The sequence below is a fragment of the Penicillium riverlandense genome (genome assembly GCF_028828495.1).
Source record: "Penicillium riverlandense strain IBT 135883 chromosome Unknown utg000001l_segment0_segment0, whole genome shotgun sequence".
In the NCBI taxonomy this organism is placed as follows: Eukaryota; Fungi; Ascomycota; class Eurotiomycetes; order Eurotiales; family Aspergillaceae; genus Penicillium; species Penicillium riverlandense.
Window position 1 is genome coordinate 3,855,826 of NW_026643194.1, and position 22,127 is coordinate 3,877,952.

General features: G+C 48.1%; 9 protein-coding genes across 9 annotated transcripts; 5 read left to right on the forward strand and 4 right to left on the reverse strand.

Moving 5' to 3' along the window:
• Positions 1-661: 661 nt before the first annotated feature.
• On the reverse strand, positions 662-2,805 carry N7474_001561 (Zn(II)2Cys6 transcription factor; the record flags this gene model as incomplete). The annotated part of the gene is made up of 3 exons (XM_057192976.1): positions 662-1,119; positions 1,187-2,347; positions 2,397-2,805. 3 exons carry the CDS (start codon positions 2,803-2,805, stop codon positions 662-664), a joined length of 2,028 nt encoding a protein of 675 aa, XP_057057929.1.
• Positions 2,806-3,324: 519 nt separating this feature from the next.
• N7474_001562 (cytochrome P450) lies at positions 3,325-4,710 on the forward strand (the record flags this gene model as incomplete). The annotated part of the gene is made up of 1 exon (XM_057192977.1): positions 3,325-4,710. One exon carries the CDS (start codon positions 3,325-3,327, stop codon positions 4,708-4,710), a length of 1,386 nt encoding a protein of 461 aa, XP_057057930.1.
• A 1,047-nt stretch (positions 4,711-5,757) lies between these two features.
• Positions 5,758-6,228, forward strand: N7474_001563 (uncharacterized protein; the record flags this gene model as incomplete). The annotated part of the gene is made up of 3 exons (XM_057192978.1): positions 5,758-5,919; positions 5,971-6,033; positions 6,088-6,228. The coding sequence occupies 3 exons, from the start codon at positions 5,758-5,760 to the stop codon at positions 6,226-6,228; spliced, it is 366 nt and encodes a 121-aa protein (XP_057057931.1).
• A 1,186-nt stretch (positions 6,229-7,414) lies between these two features.
• Positions 7,415-10,047, forward strand: N7474_001564 (uncharacterized protein; the record flags this gene model as incomplete). Its single annotated transcript, XM_057192979.1, has 5 exons — positions 7,415-7,490; positions 7,546-8,741; positions 8,793-8,897; positions 8,957-9,050; positions 9,752-10,047. 5 exons carry the CDS (start codon positions 7,415-7,417, stop codon positions 10,045-10,047), a joined length of 1,767 nt encoding a protein of 588 aa, XP_057057932.1.
• Positions 10,048-10,315: 268 nt separating this feature from the next.
• On the reverse strand, positions 10,316-10,675 carry N7474_001565 (uncharacterized protein; the record flags this gene model as incomplete). Its single annotated transcript, XM_057192980.1, has 1 exon — positions 10,316-10,675. The coding sequence occupies one exon, from the start codon at positions 10,673-10,675 to the stop codon at positions 10,316-10,318; it is 360 nt and encodes a 119-aa protein (XP_057057933.1).
• A 9-nt stretch (positions 10,676-10,684) lies between these two features.
• Positions 10,685-12,415, reverse strand: N7474_001566 (uncharacterized protein; the record flags this gene model as incomplete). Its single annotated transcript, XM_057192981.1, has 1 exon — positions 10,685-12,415. The coding sequence occupies one exon, from the start codon at positions 12,413-12,415 to the stop codon at positions 10,685-10,687; it is 1,731 nt and encodes a 576-aa protein (XP_057057934.1).
• Positions 12,416-13,270: 855 nt separating this feature from the next.
• On the reverse strand, positions 13,271-14,104 carry N7474_001567 (GFA family protein; the record flags this gene model as incomplete). The annotated part of the gene is made up of 1 exon (XM_057192982.1): positions 13,271-14,104. The coding sequence occupies one exon, from the start codon at positions 14,102-14,104 to the stop codon at positions 13,271-13,273; it is 834 nt and encodes a 277-aa protein (XP_057057935.1).
• A 613-nt stretch (positions 14,105-14,717) lies between these two features.
• Positions 14,718-15,140, forward strand: N7474_001568 (uncharacterized protein; the record flags this gene model as incomplete). Its single annotated transcript, XM_057192983.1, has 1 exon — positions 14,718-15,140. The coding sequence occupies one exon, from the start codon at positions 14,718-14,720 to the stop codon at positions 15,138-15,140; it is 423 nt and encodes a 140-aa protein (XP_057057936.1).
• Positions 15,141-15,501: 361 nt separating this feature from the next.
• N7474_001569 (uncharacterized protein) lies at positions 15,502-17,367 on the forward strand (the record flags this gene model as incomplete). Its single annotated transcript, XM_057192984.1, has 3 exons — positions 15,502-16,538; positions 16,685-16,748; positions 16,981-17,367. The coding sequence occupies 3 exons, from the start codon at positions 15,502-15,504 to the stop codon at positions 17,365-17,367; spliced, it is 1,488 nt and encodes a 495-aa protein (XP_057057937.1).
• Positions 17,368-22,127: the final 4,760 nt, after the last annotated feature.

A 22,127-nucleotide genomic window follows, 5' to 3' on the forward strand; every position in this document is an offset into this window, starting at 1 on the left:
AAGAAATGAATGGTGGGACTTGACATTTCAATGGAGATTTTGATCTTCTCTCATAAATACCTTCAGGTCAGTGGGCCACCGGCGACGCAAGCCGGTCTCCTGCTCCGCAAAGCGGCGCGGACATGGTAGCCGCGTGGTACTATGGGTGTGTAAAGTCCGTTGTGGCTGCCAGTGTCCTGGCAATCCCAGGGCAACTTTAAGGTATCGGAACCCACTACCCGATGACTAGCACTGCGGGTGGTGTGGCCCGATCCCCGCGAGGCGGGAAGATATGGATGGCGATCCCGGGCAGCGTGTAGCGACGCAACCAACTAACCCGGGTTCTTTATTCCTACCCCACCCGTGATATCCTGGCTATTGCCCGGGCAACTCTGTTGGTCCATGGAGTAACAAGATTGCAGGTGACCAGCGTCTTGAAAGTGGTTCTCAATGATTTTGCTTCTAGATACAGTAACTCTCTACGATATTGCTTATTTATTAGTAGCCAGTAAGTTTAACGTGCTTGCGTCGACTGCCCTGTTCGCCTGCGGGTTACATTAATTAATAAGGAAAATAAAGTACCCAGGGGCTATCTAGCGGGAGTCTCGTGAGAGTCATGATCCTAATTCACGTTTTGAGATGTGTCTGTTAACCTGAACCCAGACAATTATTTTACATCGAATCATTCACCCCCTCGCTGCTGTCCCGCTAACAGAGCCGACTCAACCCACTGTCGATCCATATCGATACCAATGGAGTCCAGCACTTCTGCCCATAGGCCCGGATCCCCTTCAAAATCTAAATTGAAAGCCGGAGGCTGGCCATCGGAAACTCCTGCAACTATGGCGTTTTCGGTACCGGTATTTTCACCCTCCGCCTGATCTCTTGCCTGCACCTGCCCGTCCTGCTGGCTCGCAAGATTAGCCGAGTCTTTGGTCTTAACGGAACTCTTAATCTTGGTGAGAAGGGAATGACAGGCTTGAATGTACTTGTTCCCTTTCTCTGCCATCGTTTGTAGCACACCGAGAGCCATGTCCATTGCAGAGGCATTCGTTTCGTTATATGGAAAGGCGATGTTGACCATTACCAGAAGCAGCGCCGCCGAAAAGGCCTGCTCTCCGTCGATAAACCCATACGTTGCTGGTAAGGATTAGTTAAGGAACCATAGAAAATTTTGCTATGTCTTTGAGACTGCTGCTGGACTTACCGACGAGGTTATATTTGGCTGCGGCGTTGAATAACAAGGCGCTAGATCTCGCGGCCGATATGGCTGTCTCGATGACATGGACAATTTCCGGCGAGAATCCGTCTTCCCATCGAGCCGCACTAGAACACTGTGCATTTGCTGCCAACTGTCGCTGAATCGCATATAACAGAATGGGCCGCGCGGTCATGTTGATACAATGATAATAGTGCAAATAGGTCGACACAATCTCCCGGTGTGGCGCTTGGTTCAAGTCGGAAGGATTCAACTGCATGGACTCTGGTAGCTGCTGAAACCAGTCGTTTAGCCGTTTCATAATGTGCTGAACACAGGCCGAGAGGTCAGGACCGGACTTCTGTCTCTTTCGATAGATCTTCTCCCCTATGATGCCGTGTAATCTGGATAATTCCGTGTAATTGGTGAGCACCAATGCCGTGTGGGGGTCTTCACCTGGTGTGGGAGAGGGAGGCAAGAGATCAATATCCTCGTCTTGAATTGATATCGGATGTCCTGATGTCACACAAAGGAGCCTCTCCATGCTGTAGGCAGACCACCAGACCCTTCGTCGGCGCTCTCGGGTCCCATCGTCAAGCTCCTGATCGAACACTTCCCGATGCAGCCCAAGAGAAATTGCCATTCGGAGGGCAATGCCAATGTACACGTAAGCCGTGTCCCTTCGATTGATCGCCTGCATAAAGTACGCAACATAGCTTAGCACCTCAATGAACAAGATCGAGCCATCTTCGAAAACACTTGGTAAAAGCGTAAGGGCGTGTTTGAAGTACTGGAATCCTGGAGGTCCCTCGTGACCAACCCACTGGTTGATTGAGTACATCTGACCAAAGGCAAAGACAAGGAGTATTTGACAATAGATCAGGCATTCCTCTCCATTATTAGGGTCCGGACTTCGCGCATAGACACGTTCAAGGCGTTGATAGAAGCACGTGTCACTGAGGAACGAGAAGATTGTGCCGATGTAGGCATGCTGCGCACGATACAAGCGCTTGGCGAGTTCAAATGGTGGAAGTGGCGGGATTTCAGGTCTGATGGAGCGGCTGAGCCACGCAGTGTCCTCGTAGTGGGGATACATGTGCCAGTCTAAATTCTCGGTCGTCGGATTTAACCGATTGGCAATATATGTCGATGACGAATTGCCCATGAAATCTGCGCTATTTCAGCTCGGTCGGTCCCCAGGAGGCTTATGGCGACATACAGTACTGTCCCGAGTTGCTGAGAACCCAGTTGTCGGTGCTCGCAAATCCCAACTCGATATCCTGGTTGGATATTTCCATTAGGTCCGAATCATCATCGCGGTCATGCCGAGCGTTAAGGGCTCTGTGAGCTTGATTTTGAAGGTCAATCAGATAGCTCTCCGGGACAGTGACTCGTTTCTCAGACTCCGCGTAGACGCACATATGGCCGGCGTCTCTACATCCTTTGCAGGGATAAGGAGGTTCTCCAGCACATTTAGTGCGCCTTTTCCGGCATCTGTTACATGCTTTGGCCGAACGCTTGAGGGCGTCTGAGGATGCCTGATGCTCTCGTGGGATGACCCTAGACACTCGCATCTCGACCAGTTGATCCAGAGTATGTAATGCCCTAGATGACAGGTCAGGTTTCATCGGACCGTTATGCCCACGTCAATGTAGATAGATGGTGGTTGCGACTATCCGAAGCTAAGCCGTGTGTCGGTCTGTTCAATTTTCCCCGCAGAGAACCGATCCACAAGTCTAGGGGACCCGTACCGACACATTTAATACAATTTGATTGGTCGATCGCCGATGTAGGAGATGTCCGACAATTACTCCAGTACCAGAGGGCTTCGGGTGCACCGTCCTGAAGGGGCATTCTCCCTAGGCAGGTATGCCAGAGACTCCAGGATACTACGACGGGTAGAATCATCGGGATCGAGGACCCGATCTGTCCCTCACCATTCCATTATCTCCACCCTACATCCGACCCGCGTCTATGGGACGATGGGAATTGTTGAGGGAAGGATGAAGATACCGAGACGGAAACTTCTGTTCTCAGTCAATTGGCTAGCTCTAAAAGTGTAAATGTGGGTTCTGAATAGCCTCGTATAAGTTAAGTTGCTCTTCGAACAACTCTCTTTCCGCTCAGTACCACGCCTATCCCTCACGATGCCAGCGACTTTCCTCTTTTTCATAGGTAGCCTCCTCTTAGTCGTGCGACTCTTGAGATGCTACTTTTGGCTATCGGATATACCCGGACCTTTCTGGGCCAAGTTCACAGATTTTTGGCGATTCCGCTCTCAGAACACCAAAGGACACACTGCCCGACTTATCGCCCTGCACAAGAAACACGGAAAGCTCGTGCGTTTGGGACCCAACCATGTCAGCATCAGCGACCCGGCTGCCATTCCCGTCGTCTACAGTACCAACCCGACCTGGAAGAAAGGTCCATCTTATTACGGGGCCGTTCCTGTCAGCAAGAAGCGGGCGGTCCCTAGCATTATTGCCATGAGTGAGCCACAGCACACGGCTGTCCGCAAATCGGTCGGCCGGGCCTTCACAACGAACTCGCTGCTGGACTACGAGGATTCGATTGAAGCTACTGGCAAGGAGTTGATCGATTCCCTCGTTAAGAATCCGGAGACCGACGTCGGCCAGTGGCTTCAGTTCTTTGCCATGGACATGTTGATTCGCATTGCCTTCACGGACACGCTGGGTTTACTGGCCAAGGGTGCCGATATTGATGGGACACTCGCAGCTGTAATGGCGCGATTCGATCATTGGGGCCAATGGGGTGCAATGCCCGACACCGACTTCTTCCTCAACAAGAGCTGGCTAGCAACACGCCTACGAGGAGTTGGTAACAGTCCCCTTGCGCGGGTTTCGCTGAACAAGCTGGAAGCGAGGAGGAAGGATGCCGATACGCAAAAGTATAAAGATCTTTGCGCGAAGTTTCTCGAAGGCCAGGCCAAATATCCCGACCTCGTGCGACAGGATGAACTTCTAGGCATCATAATGTCTACCATTGGTGCCGGTGCTGACACCACGGCGGGTACTCTGACATATACCCTCTACTTCCTCTCAAAGCACCCAGCTAAAAGGGCGAAGCTTTTGCAAGAGATCGAAGAACACCTTCGTACCGGTAGACTGTCCCATCTGCCGAAATGGACGGAAGTTAGCAACATGCCTTACCTAGATGCGGTGCTAAAGGAGTCGATGCGACTTCTCCCGATCGCATCCTGGGGCCTTGACCGGGTCGTGCCCCCGGCAGGCGCAATGATTGCGGGAAAGTTTATCCCCGGGGGTACAGTCGTTGGATGCCACATCGATTCCGTTCACCTGGACGAAGGCGTCTACGGCAAGGATTCAACTTCGTACAGACCGGAGAGATGGCTGGAAGCAACGGAAGATCAGCGTCGGCAAATGGATCGTTCGTTTCTGGCATTCAGTGCTGGCAAGAGGGTGTGTACGGGGATACATATTGCGTGGTTGGAGATGAAGAAGACCCTGCCGCTGTTGTTGATGAATTTCGATGTGAGTATATCTTTACTCTGAAGTCATATTATGCAAGGGCTGGACTGATACATCTTCGTAGCTGGACCTTGTTAATCCTGACCAGGATCCCAGGGAAGGTATCAGAATCAGCGCAGTGAAATATCCGCCTTCAATTCCAATGAAGATCACACGGAGAGATCTGGTCCCCAATTAAGGTGTACGAGTCTTACGGTGGGCTGACGGTACATGAGGCAATTTCTCCAGCCTAACAACCAAAATAGCCAAGCACCAACTATGTGTTTGACATGGCTTCCGTGCATATCACAATGGTATTTGCTGCCATTGAGTAGTTTTCTTTCGGTCAATAGCTCCTCTTCCAAAATACGTAAAATAGTGTTGCATGCATGATCTTGGCTTTACATTCTCTAAATCCCCTTCAGTAAATCACACCCATACATAAATTCCTTCCGTTTAAGCTCTCCCTCTCCTAAATATGCGCTGAATCTATCCTCGTGATTTTCAACACAGTTACTCTATGATGTTCAAGTGCTCCACTCGCCTAAACGGTTATATCGGCGTTAGGTCAAGTATATTATTGTCAATATATGAGATTTGCTCTGGCTACAGGATAGCTGATATCGCTAATGACTCAGAGATATGTGCTGGATAGTACTCAACAGCATCAATTGGTCCTAAATTAGTCAAACTGCACCAACCGACACAAGTCCACCAACGTGCTGTGCGCCCCAAACTTACCTCCATCCGAAACTTTGTCATTGGCCGTCGGGACCCACAACCCTATCTTATCGTAAAAGCCGCTGCTTTATTTACCGAGGCAGACCTATTGACAATCCCATATACCATCGAATCGAGAGATGGAAAGCTGCTCCGTGTACCCTTAGACGGTTTTGGTTCCCCAATTACGTCTTGTATGAGAATTTTTACTCTTACTAGCGTGAATATAAGAGTCGAGCGGGAAGGCTTCCATGGCGCTGATACTTTTGTCACTAAATCAACCTGAAGATCCCTTGGTTTGTCTATTCCACGCGCGGATCTAGTTTTCTGGAGTCACATATCGTTATGCAAGCTTAGACGCTTTGATAAAAAATGTCTTCGCTTAGCAAGAAGGAAGTCCGCTCGGAGAAGGTTCCTCGAAACCAACTCTTTTCCCAGGCCCTTGTGGTTGATGGCTTGGTGTACCTCTCTGGCAACACGGGAGTGGATCCGGTTACAGGAAACGTCGTGGAGGGTACCGTGGAAGACCGTGCAGTAAGTTCCTGCCCGATCAACTAGCCAAGCCGCTTGCTAACTGATTGTCAGACTCAGATCCTGAAGAACGTCTCAAGCGTGCTAGAAGCCAGCGGAAGCGACATTGACAAGGCGGTGATTAATTGAAGGAATGAATACTACGCTATATGTGCTAACTTGGTATTATAGGTGAAGGTGAATATTTTCCTAACCAGTATGAGTGACTATGCTCTCATGAATGAGGCATATGTTAAGTTTTTCAAAAAGGATCCCAAGCCTGCAAGTCTTCTAAATCATGAGATGCTTTTAGCCTCTAATGAAATTGATTAGGTTCGCACATGTGTAGCCGTGAAGGAGTTACCTCGAGGGACGGACGTTGAGATGGAGGTCACGGCGATATTGTAAATTCAAAAGCCCTAGTTGCTTAGAAAATTTTTTTTTTGTCCTATACATTCTTGTCTCATAAACTAGAAGAATTCTTTTTCAAACCCTTATTCGTCGCACGTTGAGAACGTGTTAAATGAGTTATGAGTTATTTATTTGGTGAAACGCTGTAGAAGACACGAAAGTTCTTTTTGGCTGCATGTATGGAGATCAAATGTGAGTTCTTCACGAGCCTCTCCTAGGGCGGGCAAAATTGGAGAGGAGGTGGGTTCGGCTGCAGATGAGGTAATTTTCTGTGTCAACTCACTTATGTCGTGTAAATTGACAGGAAATCCCTCTCTGTCCTCTCTGAGCCTGTTCATTCTCAGCCGAGGTCAAGGTGTCGGGACCTCACTACGCGATGGTCACCACGGAAAGATAGGGATAGCGATCCCGATCAGTATCGGAATCCACTACCCTGGGTTCTAAGTTTCTACCCTTTACGGAATACTCTGTATTCTGCTTGTGTAGTTTTGCTCATCCTTGGAGGATCCATGCATGCAGCTGCATCAGCAGGTCATGGATGACTCCAGCACTCCTTGAGATATCGTCTCAAAAGACTGTGAGTGGCTGTACCAGCAATAACCAGATGAAAAGCGCAGTATCACTTGTTTCCGAGGTATTGAGATGAATTACAATCTCAATAGTAGCCATTTCGGCCTCATAATACCTTTATTTTTATCGGTACACGGGGGCCGACACTTCAAACAATTTCGGATCTCCACACCAGGCGGCTATACGTAATAGTCAAGTCTAGCCGACCTCCTGGGATATCCTGCGGAATGCTTTCCCTAGTCTCTTCTCATATGTAAAGTTTTGACGATTACTCCACGGATAGATGCTGGATAAGCGGCCAATCTCATTCGTTAACCCCACAAGATGTAAGCTGGGGTAATTTCATACTGTGACGCTGACTCGATCAATGGCAATCAGGGTTTTCAAGAGTTCCCCTCGCAAGCCTGCAGAGAATACGAGTTCCGAAAGTCTTATAAGAATGGACCGAATGCGCTGACAAAGTTGATATTTCATGCAGAAATTTTGATCTGCTGGCAACCAATTGACATCTCATTCTCCTTTTGTTGAAAGATTAGATATGGAGCCTAGCATGGAGCAGCACAGGCGAGATGACGAAACATTCTGGGTTCCGGGAACAGTGGAGTTGAAAGACGGTAAGATGCACACATCATGCATCCTACAGACTTGTGCACCGACTCATTATACCAGTCCACCAAGCAAGAGACCAGATGGTTCTCTTCCCAGCTCCTACTGCCGATCCAGATGACCCTCTTAACTGGTCCACATCCCGCAAATCAATCAACTTCACACTGGTCAGCTTCTTCGTTTTATGGACTTTTGTTCAACTCGATATCGCCTTTACCGCATGGGGCCCTATGCAGACGGAGCTTAATTTCTCGATTAGCCACCTAAATGCCGGATCAGCGTTGACTTACGGCGGTTTAGCCATTGGATGCTTTCTGTTCATCCCACTAGTGCACAAATATGGACGCCGTCCACTGTATCTTTTCAGCATCACTCTCCAGATTATTGCCTGCATTTGGCAGGCTAGGATCCATACCGTCGGTGATCTATTCGGTAGCGGGTTTATCTCGGGCCTAGGAGGCGCTACTAGCGAGGTCATTGTGCAGGTCACCATTGCGGACATGTTCTTTGTGCACCAGCACGCCACCATGAATGGGTGCTTTCAGATCTTTCAATGCACTGGTGCGTTCCTTGGTCCTGTGGCGGCTGGATATATTGTCGACTCGGAGGGATGGAGATGGATCTGGTGGTTATGTGCTATCCTCTTCGGGGTGACATTACTCTGTGTTGTCTTCCTATTTGAGGAGTCGAAATACGTTCCCGTTTATAACAGCCAGGGAACTACATCAGTATCCTTTCCCGAGTTGATAGATGCAGCTACCGATACGAAGACTAAATTGCAGGAAGAGAACAAAGGTGGCAGTGATACGGCGATAAGTCGAGTCACCACTACTCCCCAGTTCGCAACCAAAACATACTGGCAGCGAATGGCCCTAATCACCAAGACGGATGAGCCTATCTGGCCTCACTTCTTCCAGCCCATTGTGATTCTTTTTTCTTTTCCCGCAGTTACCTATTGTGCCCTCACTTACGGCACCACCCTGGCATGGTTCGCAATAATGACCTCCGTCCAGGCAACATACTTGCTCGAATCTCCGTACAATTTCAATGCCATCGGCATTGGATTGATGAACATCGCGCCTTTTGTCGGCGCGGTGATCGGCTTTCCCTTCGGCGGCTATCTCAGCGACAAGTCGATCATGTGGCTGGCAACCCGGAATAACGGTATCTACGAACCAGAAATGCGCCTTTGGCTCGCTCTTCCGCTTGCCATCATCAGTCCAGGTGGAATCTTGATGTTTGGTCTTGGTCTTGCTCATGTATGATTTCCTCTACTACACGTTGACCAATCTATCTAATTATATTGATAGGGCGCACCCTGGATTCTCCTTGCTGTGGGTTTCAGCTGCTTTGGATTTTCATTCGCTTCAGTTGGGGCGATTTCTCTTTCGTACGCGATGGACTGTTATCAGGATGTATGGGTTCACTTCTATCATATTAAAAGCTCACAACTCACTAATCCATTACGGTGCAGATAATTGGCGATGCGCTCGTCGGTGTTGTCTTTACGAGGAATATCTTCTCTCTCATTATTCTTTTCGTCATCACACCATGGGTCCAAGGGATGGGTATGCAGAACCTTCATATACTTGTTGCAGTCCTTGCATTCATCATTATGATGTTTCCGGTTCCATTGCTTATCTGGGGTAAAAAGGCCAGATTTGCTACTTCGTCAAGGTATAGGAAGATGGCGCAGAATCATCTAACCCATCGGACTATTTGACCCACTCAGACAAGACCATGATCTCAGATACCGAAGAAAGCTATGTGCTTTGAGTGGGCTCCGCTCATAGAGGAAGGAAATGAGTCAGGTGCGGGTTAAATGAGTGGGGTTAGAGCAAGGTTGAATCAACAGGGTGTGTAAAATAGCTGGTAAAACAGAACATCACTACATTCGATATCTAGCGACCATATAAAAGAGACTGTAACTTGTCGATTCCCGGCAGTAACTTGGTGCTTCGCAAACAAATCTGTGCGCTCCTATGGGCTGAGCGAACGTAAACGACGAGGGCTTTGTCTCGTGGGCCATGCTCCGCCACCACCGCGGCAAACAAGACGGTCAGCTCCTCCGTGCGACATCGATAGATCTTCGGGTCGGATGTACTATGGACGGAGCGGTTGTTTACTATGCGGACGGGATGTATGAGAATTGTGGACCTGCAGGTAATGAACGCACTGGCCCGCCACATCGTTTTGAAGGACATGCGTCAAAACGCCACGATCTTGCTGAGGGGGAAACCATTTCTAAAGTGGTGATTTTGTAAGAAAGATGATGGGTGGAGGAGTTTGACGGGGATTCGCATGACCTTGGGCAATGGGGAGGCGTGGGGATGTCTTAATGGGAATCGATATGGAGATGATACAGATGATGAGGAGGAACAAGCAGGAGGAGAGGAAAAGCCCATTGTGGCGCTTGAACCGGGAGATGATGAGGTCATTGTGGGCTTGTACGGGCAGAGTGATTCTCAATGTGGATTCACATATCAGTTTGGGATTTTGACCGCGCCCAAAGGAATCAGCTTGCCAGTTGTTGTTTATGATATGCCCGAGTTGAGCAATGCCTAGAACAGATCTTGCTTTCGTTCTGCTATGCAATAGCTTGATGTACCTTAGGTAGCTTATAGGCCATGGAATACTGCAAACGCATAGTTAGCAGGCGACTTGGATTAAGTGTGTTCAAAAAATATATCACCACAACATCATTCACAATCTTTGTACCCTCCATTAATCTCTATAACTGTAAAAGTATTATCAAAACGAAAGGTATACGTTGAACAGTCCGGATTCCCACGTGGTCACACCGTAAACCTAGTAAACAAGTACAATGGCATGGCTACCTCCAAACAACGGCGATAGCACACGCAACAACAAGGGCCCCCATCGGCTGCACGGAATAAGCTAAGTTCCCTGTGGGTGAAGCTGTCGGAGCTTGCGTGGTCGTGGTTGACTCTGGAGCTGGGAAGACCTTTGCCCTGTACGAGAGCTCGACGTCTTGTTCTTCTGTCACCCCAGCAAGACTCACAGCGTCCCAGTCCTCATCAAGCGTGAATTTGACGCTTCCATTGGACAGGACGGTAGCTTCAAGGGTGTCACCGACATAGTCCACCACCTTGTAGCTGAGATTTCCCTTGGTGACGTTGAGGTCGACAATATACCTATAGAAGATTGTCAACAAAAGCATCGAGGATTTCATGATAGCCACTCACATTCCCGCCACAAGATCCCCCAATGGCATTGTCATAAGATTTAATGCAGAATTACGAAGGTCAAATCCGTGATACATTTCGCCTACCGACGCGTATAAGCATGGGGGAAGAATAGGGTCAGACACGATAGGATAGGATTGGAACTTACCACCATATCGTTTTACAGGCTCGTCAAATGCATCCCGCTTTGCCAGTCTGTTCAGGATGGGCATCAGATCTTGAGACATGTCCACTGCAGCATCATCATCATCCCTCCGCCGGCGCATGGGCTCTTGCTTGTTACAATCCCACCCTACAACCTTGATCACATAGTCCTCACCGGCCACGATATCCTGGCGGCTGAAGTAGCCACTTAATGATGAACCCTGGAAACTGTTGTCGTCTGCTGGAATACACATGGCAGTTCCGCTGACCGCGTCGCCCCCCTGGAGGGAATTGGCAAAGGGGAACTCGTCACACTCCATGTCACCGGCGGCCTCAATAGCCGCTTTGGCCCAGTTGGGTATCCCGTCAGGGTAGAATTGATCAACGTATTCCTCGACGGCCTGGGCGCAGAAGCCCTGAGGACACATTATCCTTCGGTTCCTGATCTTCCAACAATTTCTCTTGCCCGGTCCGGCGTAGGTCAATTGGTATTCCTGGGTGGCCTTGCCGCCATTCAGCTTTTTCATGCCCTCACACATATTCATCAAGACCGCACGATTTGAAATCTCAAAAATCTCGTCACTGGTCGGATCTGCTGACTCCTGTAGCCTGCGTCTAGGGTCGTACACGAAGGGGACGGTCACCATGGGCGAGGGTGCCACTCTTGTCGGCGTTGGTGTCGTGCATTGTTTGGTCGTGGCTGTCCGTGTAGTGGTGGGCTTCTTATAGCACTTCTTATTCTTATCACACCCGTACCCCTTCGGACAACATTTCCCGCCACAGCAAGCTGCATCTATGTCACAGGGGCCGTTGGGATCTGCGCAACATCTCTGCGTCTTGCTGTCAAAACAACCCTCAGAGGCGACGCAGCATTGGAATTCACTCTTGCACGCCCAGTTCTTGCTCCCCACAGCATCCTGGCAGCACACGGATGTCTTCGGATCATAACACTTGTCTTTGCCGCACTTGATCATGCCCGTCGGGCAACAGTCACCCTCTTTCATACAATCATAACCCATTTCACAGGTGTGCCCTTCTTCGTCGTTGCAGCATACCTGCGTCTCGGGATCATAACACCCCTTCGTACCACACAGCTTTTGACCCTCGGGACAGCACTGGTTCCCATCAACACACGTCATCCCTTTCGCACAGACGGTGTCGAGAGCGCAGGTACTAGTGCCAGTCTGTCTCCCGCAGAGACCAGAGCCGCCAGGGCAGCACACGGATGTCTTCGGATCATAACACTTGCCTTTGCCGCATCTGATCATGCCCGTCGGGCAACACCCACCCTCTTTCATACAATCGTAACCCATTTCACAGGTGTGCCCTTCTTCGTCGTTGCAACATACCTGCGTCTCGGGATCATAGCAGCCTGTACCACATTGTTTGGTTCCGGTCGGGCAGCACCCGGTTTCGGTGCAGAAGTAGCCCTCAGGACACTTTTGCCCGGTGCCACCGCAGCAAACTTCTCCTTCTTCGGGGTTGTAACAACCTTCGGAGCCACACTCTTCGCCTCCCGCCGGACAGCAGCCGTCGGTGACGCACGTTTCGCCAATGGGGCAGCATTTGCCGTTCTCGCACATAGCTGGAATTCTAGTGTTAGGTCCGGTACCGAATAGTTAATCAGGGCATTGGGGAGGGGAGGGTGGGCCGTGGGAACACACAGGTGCCTTCTGGACATGTCATTTCTTGTCTTTCTAAGATGTCTCGATCATCATTGTCGCTATTTCCCCATAGGTCTATTTTGTGCTCGAGGCTACTGACGAAGAGGTGGGAAACCGCTGGTGAGTGATCTGAAACCTCAAAACCAGTCTGTGGCCCCCCGTGTGCTTCATATCTGACATGATCATGTGCCGATGTTGTGAGGTTCAACGCAGGTGAAGATTTCAACAGCGCACCCTCAAGGTCAAAAGCAAGGCCCAGGCGGAGCCACGAACTAAATACAATAAAATCTCGCTTTCTCATCTTCGCGTCCAGATGCAGCTTGAAAGATGTCCGAAGAGCCGTTTGACCGGACCCAAGGCGGGTGGGGGTCAAGAATTTTATAAAAATGCTGGCATCATTGCCTGGGGCAAACAAGTGGCTATGTCTATTATCATCAACCCCGAACCCTCCATTGAATACAGACACGAGTTCTTGCATACCTTCACCTGTCCTTCCAATCACACCAACCATCATTAGATGGGATACGGGTTTACCCTGCACGGGGCGACGCCAGTGGCTACAAGCACGGTACAATACGAGGCTCCCTCCAATTATCGGGTATCGTCTAAAGCACACGGACCCTCGAGGCTCTTTCTGCCGGGGTGGTACTAAGCACCACTAAGGAACTCAGCCCCACAAGTTGCAGTTGCCTTTTCACAAGCTTGTCACTCTCACGGGTGGCTTGGGCCTAAAGGGCTTTCGGCTGGCTGAATACGAGCAAAAAACTGAAAATACTATGCCAGCTCGAAATCCTGCGGATGACCCCGTTCAGCCCCCCATCGTTGCATCCCCTCGATCAGCGCACGACTAAAGCCAGCATGATATCGCAATCCGCTCTCCGGCCACGATGGTCGTCCAGCTCTCCACACGCTCCAGTTCTCAGCCATAGCACCTTCAGGTGCGCGCAGGATGCCCATTGCCACATCTATAATCTCGGGTCGCCCATCGCAATGATAGAAGACCGTTGCACCACAAGTGCCGCAGAATACCCGGAGTACATCTTTCGTGGAGCGATAGCCCTTCGCTGACCCGATCAATAGGTCCTTTGGCAGACGCGGCGTGATATGATCGAGTGATACAAACATCCAACTGATGACATGCGAGCCACTAACTAATCGACAGTCGTCGCAGAGATCCATGCTTGAAAGCCACTTGCTTTTGTCCAAGGGTGAAATCCATCCTTTGCTTGAAGGGCTTGCGATGAATTCCTGGCTGGGTCGGGCGATGGTGAAAGAGACTCCGCCGCAATGACACTGCGCGAGGAGCTCCTTACTTTCGGGATCGGGTGGCTGAGAATCGCTGCCAGCTATTTCCTGCGGAGATAGACCTAAATTTTCGGTCTGCAATTGATGTCCGTCAACGACCGAAAAGACAGCTGCTAGTCCTCCGTCCGGTGCGGAGTCGGGAAGCATATGGGCGTTGAACTTCCAAATCCCTTTGTCTTCTCTATTGGCGTCGAAGATTGCGGTAGAGACTGTCCATTGGCTAGAAACTCCTCCAATCTGGCAGCCACAAGTGCTGCAAAAGTAGCCCGTCGCTTTTGACGCTGGGTGTTGATACCTAGTCATTTTGTCGAAGCCGGATGGCGCAATAAATTCAGGCTCTACGCCAGATGGTAGTGGTGCGTGAAAGCTGCATGGTGTGCCGTGGACGTACCGACAGACGCTACAGTGGCACAAGTGTACTTTCAAGGGAAGATATTCGGCGGGGATGGTGATAGTGAACTGAACACTTTTGCAGTGGCACGAAGCTGTCAAAGTCTTGGTCGCAGACATTTTTGCTTCACAAAATGGAGTTTGTAATGTTGGAGGAAGCGGGGAAGTGCCTCTTCGTAAGTAGTAGTGAAGAGTGCACGGACCAGGACGCAAGGCTCGTATTCGGAGTCATCTGCGGATTAGCTACTTAAACAACCATCACACGGAAAGATCCGGGGGTCAAATTGAGTCTTCTGTAGATGGCTTACATACAGTCGCCAGATGATGCTGCGCGCTTTAGAAATGCAACGTCGTATGTGACTATATTTTTAGAAAAGGTGATCTACACCTAAGCTAAACAGAGTTAAGGGCGTTCCATTAAAGGGTTGGAAAATAATTCGTCAGCAGACGCATCTAATTTCGACTTCGACTGTATGATGTTGACATTCTTTTATCATTTGAGCTACCTGTCATCTCTTCTCTCAAAATGGCTTCTTGCATCACTGATTCCGCGTGGAAGGTCATTCCCATGTTCCACTCCCGCTCGATTTCCAGCACAATTCACTTCTACACCCAAAAGCTCGGGTTCAAACTCGCCAGCGCTAAGCCTGAGGGCGGTGAAATCGAGCTGACCTTTTGCTCCATGTTTATGGGCAAAAAAGCGGATGCGAATTTTTACTTCTTCAAAGCAACAGCGGAAGCTTTTAAGCCATCTCAGGCCATGATCGCTCTTGGAACTTCCGAGTTGGACGAATACTATGGTCTCGTTAAAGGATTTCCCGAGGTAGAAATCGTGGAGGACATTGAAGATACGCCATGGGGATATAGGCAGTTTACAATCAAGGATAATGATGGGAATCAGTTGGCATTTTTCAAATTTTTGGAAGGAGGCAACCCGGGAAAAGAATAAGATTGTTCTTTGCAGCTACTCCCGATGCTCAACGGCCCCCGAACTTGCTCTGAATTTCATTCGAAATCTCTTCATTTTTTATTGGGGTTGGCAATATTCAACCTATTATGGAAGCGCACAAACCTGTTTATCCGATCTAATACCCCGCACTGTCCCAGACATCAGTGGTGTAGAAGACGTACATGCGGATCCACAACCTTAAGCAACAAAGGGTCTATGGAACAATCGATCACAACATCCACGGTTCGAACTCTCTACAGGCGTCATCCTCGATTCCTCACCCGATGACAAGCTATGAATCCCCACAAATATTTAGCCTCCTCCACGCCCCGGTCGGCCTACCTATGAGAGCGCAAATCATATGAATGCTACTTTTATGATGGCATCCACTAATCAATCCTTCAATAACTCAACCGATGGCGCAGCAGCGGGAATTACGTCTCTACCTGAGCGGGGTCAAGATCTGAACCACAACAACAAAGAGGAGAATTCTAGGTTGGATGGCAAGATAGAGCTAACGGAATCTGCCGCATACGATAAATTGGGCTACAGCTTTCCCATCTGGTACAAATGGATGATTCTCAGCGTGATGTTCTCTATCCAGATATCGATGAACCTGAATGCAAGTCTCTATGCCAACGGGGTCTCGGAAATAGCCAAAGAACACAACGTCAGTGAACAAGTCGCCAGAATCCCACAACTGACTTTTCTTTGCGCTTATGCCTTCGGGTGTCTGGTTTGGGCACCATGGAGTGAGGAGCTCGGACGATGGCCGACGCAGCAACTCAGTCTGTTCCTGGTTAACATATGGCAATTTCCTTGTGCATTTGCTCCCAACTTTGCAACCTACGTCGTGGTTCGCTTGCTTGGCGGAGTAAGTACAGCCGGTGGCTCGGTGACGCTGGGGGTTATCGCGGATATGTGGGAGCCTGACGACCAGGAATATGCCGTTGCATTTCTTGTGCTGTCATCTGTCGGGGGCTCTGTCGTCGGTGCAGTCGTTGGAGGCTTTGTGGAAGCGCGTCAGCCGTTACGTTGGATCTTTTGGGTTCAGCTCATCGCTGGCGGCGCTGTTCAAATCATACACTTTATTTTGGTACCGGAAACGCGAGCTACCATCCTACTTGACAGAGAGGCAAAGAAGAGACGAAAGGCTGGACCAGGGGAAGTCAACATTTGGGGACCTCATGAGCTTCACGGTTTCTCGCTGTCTATAAGAGACATCTTGGTTGTATGGAAGCGACCGTTCGTGATGCTGTTGACTGAGCCTATCGTCATGTGGCTTTCGCTTATGAGCGGTTTCAGTGACTCCCTTATTTTTACCTTTCTTCAAGGGTTTCAACCAATTTTTAAGCAGTGGGGTTTTGGGACAATTCAGATCAGTCTCGCTTTTATACCGTGAGTTCAACTCCCCTCTCTCTTGCAACAATGGCGTTCTATTTGTTTCTTAATCGTGTGAATGCTTATTTTTCTTCTATAGGCTGCTCGTTGGATATTTTCTCGCGTACCTTTCTTTTCTACCGTCTATTCATATGTTTAGGCAGAGGCGGCGAAGACATGGCTCTGAATCTGTTTCTCCAGAAGCACGGCTGTGGTGGTTACTTTATGGTAAGCTACTTCTTCTAGCCTTCACATAGAGGTATTTTTGTTATAGATTAGAGTTGCTAATCAAGATGACAGTAATCCCATGTCTACCTATCGGTCTCTTTGGATTCGCTTGGACAAGCCTTGGTCCACCACATGTTCCTTGGATTGCTCCCATGATTTTTACAGCAGTGATTGGCATTGCAAATGTGAGCTTTCGTCTTTAGATTTTGGAGTATCTTCTGATGTTTGACAGTATTCGATCTACCAATCTTCAATTGACTATACTATCGCTGCTTACGGAGAGTATGCGGCATCCGCTACAGCGGGCAACGACTTTGCACGCGATTTTCTTGCTGGAATTGCGGCCATGTATTCCACTCCGATGTTCGAGAACATTGGCAATAGGTTCCCATATGAATATGCGTCAACAATCTTGGCTTGCATCTCCGTACTTGTCACGACCCCGATCTACTTGTTCTACCGCAATGGTCCCGCAATTCGTGCACGATCGCCATTTGCAAAGAAAATGATGGAGCACACAAGACAGCGTCGGCTATCTCAAATGCCTCATGCTGAGAAGACGGGAGGCCAAAATACTCACCTCGAGGACGCCCGTTCAGAGGTCGAATCTACCCATTGATGAAATGGAAGCAAGGCAATATACCTACTGCCTGCAAAGCCCTAAGGAGGGTAGATAGCGCAATTGGCGGAATCTACATGTTAGCATATGAAGTGATAAAATAACTAAACGATCTTCAGGCTAAATAATATTAGGTTCATAGTAGCGACGCAAGACTTGGGAATGTTTCGAAGACTTTGAGACTATTTCGAGAAACCATTTACTGGTTTTATTCTATCATGGTCTGGTTATAACTATCTCCAGATTGACCGGGTTTTTAGTCTCTGTATATCATATTTATAGATTAACTAGTTCATCAATGATATAATGAGAAACCAGATTACCCTCGCTTGCCTGCTGCATTTTACTTTCGACGACGGCGTCAATATTCAACCGCTCTTCTGCACTGAGCAGACCAAGTCGGTCTCCGATCGTCGTGAATGGACCATAGAATCTTGAATCGATGAAACCCCAATAAATTTCAACAAGCATGGAGATGTGCCGTGAAGTGAGACAAAGCCAAAATAGTTCGGTTTCCAACGATTTCTCCGTAGCAATCGATAGTCGTTTGGATGGCGACAAAGAGCCATCTTGGATCTTTTTGGTCTCACAATGTTTGAGAACCTCCAGGAAAATGCGGAACCTTGGCATGAAACGCTCTAAAAATTGATCAAGATCAGGCTCCAAATCCTCTGGACTTTCCAGCAAGAGCCACCAAGGAGCAGCAAGTATGAATTCAACAGGAGCAGCATAGGCAAACTCCAGTCAACCACCCCAGTGACGACAAGCCTCGATGAATCAACAAGGACACTGCCCGGACGGAAATCATTACAGTAAAGGCGGAAAGGACCACTGCAATGTTCTTTTGGTATCTCATGCGAGAGCTTCCGAAAAATACACGGCACAATATACTTCTTTCGGAAGTCGGCCTCATCGTCATTGCGGTGTAGCTTGGGCTGACATATAGCTCTAAGAACACGATTTTTTGTTCCAGGCGAGCAGATAATCATTATCTGGATCAATAATGTCATCCTCCTTTTACTAATGTAATAAATTCCAGTACAGCTAGGAATACTGATGTGATGGATATTGATTTGGTGGATATTGGTTTGGCGGATAATGGTTTGGCGGAAATTGGTTTGGCGGATATTGGTTTGACGGAAACTGGTTTGGCGGATATTGGTTTGGCGGATATTGGTTTGGCGGATATTGGTTTGGCGGATATTGGTTTGGCGAATATTGATTTGGTGGATACTGATTTGATGGATATCTCTGGCGCGATGAAAGAACGATGTACCTTTTGCTTTGTTAGCCAAAACATTCGATCGCACTAACCCAGCTTTCTCCAATGGGAGAATTGCAACGCATGTTCGGGAGCCAAGCATAAAACGGTATACTCACAATGCGTGAATGATTCCAGGAATATCACCCAACAGTGTCAGTAAAATGTTGATGCAGAAATCTGCTCCACATCCTCGCCGCAGTAACACTGCAAGGGGCGGTATAAATATGGCCAATATCACAAGGCAGACGTCCCTAGCAAAGGATGGAAATCATAATTAGTTCCAAAAGACTTCAGGTGCGACTGGATTACACCGTGGAAATCAGTTCACTTACGAACAACCGGTGGTAGGCATGGTGGCTCTCTTAGCGCTGCTAAACTCGGACTTTTGAAATCAGAGAAATCGCTGGGGAAAATTCCCTCTTATAATAGAACTCTTGGAATAAATGACGAGGTCGATTAGTCTTAGGAAATTACCCGTGGACTTGACAGATGATGACATCAGTGGTTCGGGTTTGGTAATCCAAGGAACAGGACACATAACTATGGCAATGTAGATGGCTTATACTGGTGATTTCAAATCGTATCAGCCGTGTTAATATCGTGAGATACGATTTCCTCGTCCTTGAATTCCTTTTTTGGCCGCGCATTCCCAGCCCCTCCTAGTAAATATACGTTATCTCAATAGCGAGAGGCAAGTATAACGAGACTATGGGTTAGTTTGTTTGGAAATAGCTGACTTATAATGCAATAAAACTAAATGCTCCTGCAGTGTACTTTCGACTATAAATGGTTTCCCTGTTCTAATAGTACTTAAATTGACTTGAGTAAAACCAAAATACTAAGAAAACGAAAGAAGGTGTCCATCTATATAGAATATGCTTAGAATAGATCTAAGATACTAAGAATCGGGGCCAATATTTTATGCTCGTAGGTAGGAGATCACTGTATAAATTAGAAGTAATAGGAATATGTGCCATCTATAGCACCCTGTTGTGCAGCTTGTGCTTATAGCTAAGACTTGAACAGCCGGTGTTAAGCACAGCTTATATTTTTGCTAAAAATAGGACGTTTGCAATGGCAAAACATCGATCCAAATCTACAACTATTACAGAGTAGATAACTGTGACAGTTTTCGTACCTCGGAATGTTCAGCCCGTGATGCTAAGGATGAGTGGAATGAGACACTAGACTGTGTAGGTGAGAATAGCGACTATGTCAAGAGGCTGCCCGTGGAAGTTTTCTATTTCAGAAGACAATCTTGCTAAGATTAACTGAATTCATTGAAACCATTATTCTAGTGAGAAAGTCGAGCGTTATACTGTCAAATTTTATTCTCTCAGTATGTATAGTTTTCCCCCTCGAAAGTGTATGATCTCACCACATGAGTCGAAAACAGAAACCCCACAAACGCACCCGATCGTATTCCCGATCTGTTTTTCGGACTTATCCTAGATCGCCCTAGTCTATATTTAGTTAGCGTTTGTACTAGGTATGGGGAACCGAACGTCACCATTCAATGACTTTCCTTAAAACACCGCATCATTATCGTACAGCACTTATTCTGGATAATTCCGTCATGGGGCAGTCTGCCCTTTCTAGCTCCCTTGAAAAACCTATCATTATAATTCAGAACCAGCGCAGATGTATGTGAGGCAAGACCTAAGGAGTTTGCACAATCGTAAGTAAACCGCTACTCCTGAAATTGGGTATGTCTTGTTGTTCTGTTACCTAGCTCTCTTCTGCTATTAACACGGTCCCAGCGGCAAGATTTGAATCAGCCCTATGACTAGAAATATTAACGTAAATCCCAAGCGACGCGCCCAGCCAAGCGAAAATGACGTTACTGACATTGTAATACAAGGCTGCTTCGGTGTCGTTCCTCTGCTGCATATCGAGGAGACTATAACTTTTATTCGTAATGCCTCCGCTTCCCGTAATTTTGTCGTGACGACCGCAATGGATAAGAGCTTCCAGTTGCGATGTGAACATCGCTGCTGATTGATGCATGTATCAGGCCAGCGCTATCTAGGTGATCCTGCCTTTGGACCTGTCTGGTCGGATATTAACAAGCTGGGGTCCGTGGTTTTCATTCATCCGGCAGGCACAATCATGCCGAAGCACTTGAATTTCTACCCTTGTAAGAACTGAGCTGAGAGCTTAAAAACGCTTACTTACTGAATTATTATCCTAGTCATACAGGAATTCCCATTCGACACTGACCGAGCATTACGTGTATCATCAATTCTGGTGTATTAACACGTCAGCCTAACATCCGGTTCCTGTTCTCGCACAATGGCGGCGCATTCCCATATCTGTCGGACAGAATTGGCCGGCAACACCTCGACAATGTCATCACGAAGGCAAACGAGAGCCTGACCTGACCATGCGAAACCTTCTGGCTAGCAAGTACATTTATTTCAATACCAGCATCTCGTCTCCAATGCAATATCCCATCGTTAAAGACCTGGAAATACCATTCAAACGCCTACTATATGCGACAGACTATCCCTATACCAAACGCTTCGACAACATGACGTATCTGGAGGGCTACAACGCACCAAAAGAATCGGGGCTTTACGACGATGTAAAAATGGAGGGTATTTAGCGCGAGAACGCTCTGGGTTTCTTTCACGTCTTGCCAAGTTGTATGCTTCTCTTCGTTAGCTTACTTAAAATACATTTGCGGAGAGGAAATAATCTGGACATCTAAGAATTTACTAGTATTCTACGTAGAAAGAAAGTCATTGTTTAGGAAACCGCTTTCCGGTCAAGCGCCCCTGGAGAAGGCTGTCCAGAGATAGTGTGATTATAAATGGGTTGATTCGATATGATAAATACATACGAGTTACACCTTTTAAGAGGAGATACACTGTCAGAATATGCACCCAAAATCAACTTGTCCGGTGTTTTCGTGAGAGACAATGGATTAAATACGCTTTTGCTAGTTGATCTGAAATCCGTAGGCCTATCCATAATCTATTCCTTAGATAAGGGAGTAATCCTCTGAAAGTTTGGGCAGGACGCGTCTGCGCGTGCTGGGTTTGAGGAGGAATCGAGTTGAATACTCATCAAACCTCCGTGGAGTAGAACTTTTCTATATGATTTATATCCAAAGAGAGTTAGTATGCGCTATCCAGAAATGGAAAATGCGGGGAATGGCGACACCACCGCCTTATGGGAGTGCAGTGCTATTGGTGGAATATATGGGTCTCATTTACGGTATCTGATTATTGCCAACCCACTCGAAACTCCTTTCGTTGACGTCAATACATAAATCCCGATGGTTCCGTTCTCAGACTGAAATTCAATTTGCTTTAGGCGCCGAGCGGTCACCAGGAGCTCCGCCTGTGTCCTTTTCCCACCATGCCGATGGTCAGTGACGGCCACCGTCGTCCCGTTCCATTCGGCCATAAACTCGTCGGGGGTGGAATTGATACAAGCAGTCAGTACTGGTAATGGAATATGCAATTTTGCTCACTGCGGTGTCTGCTTAGTT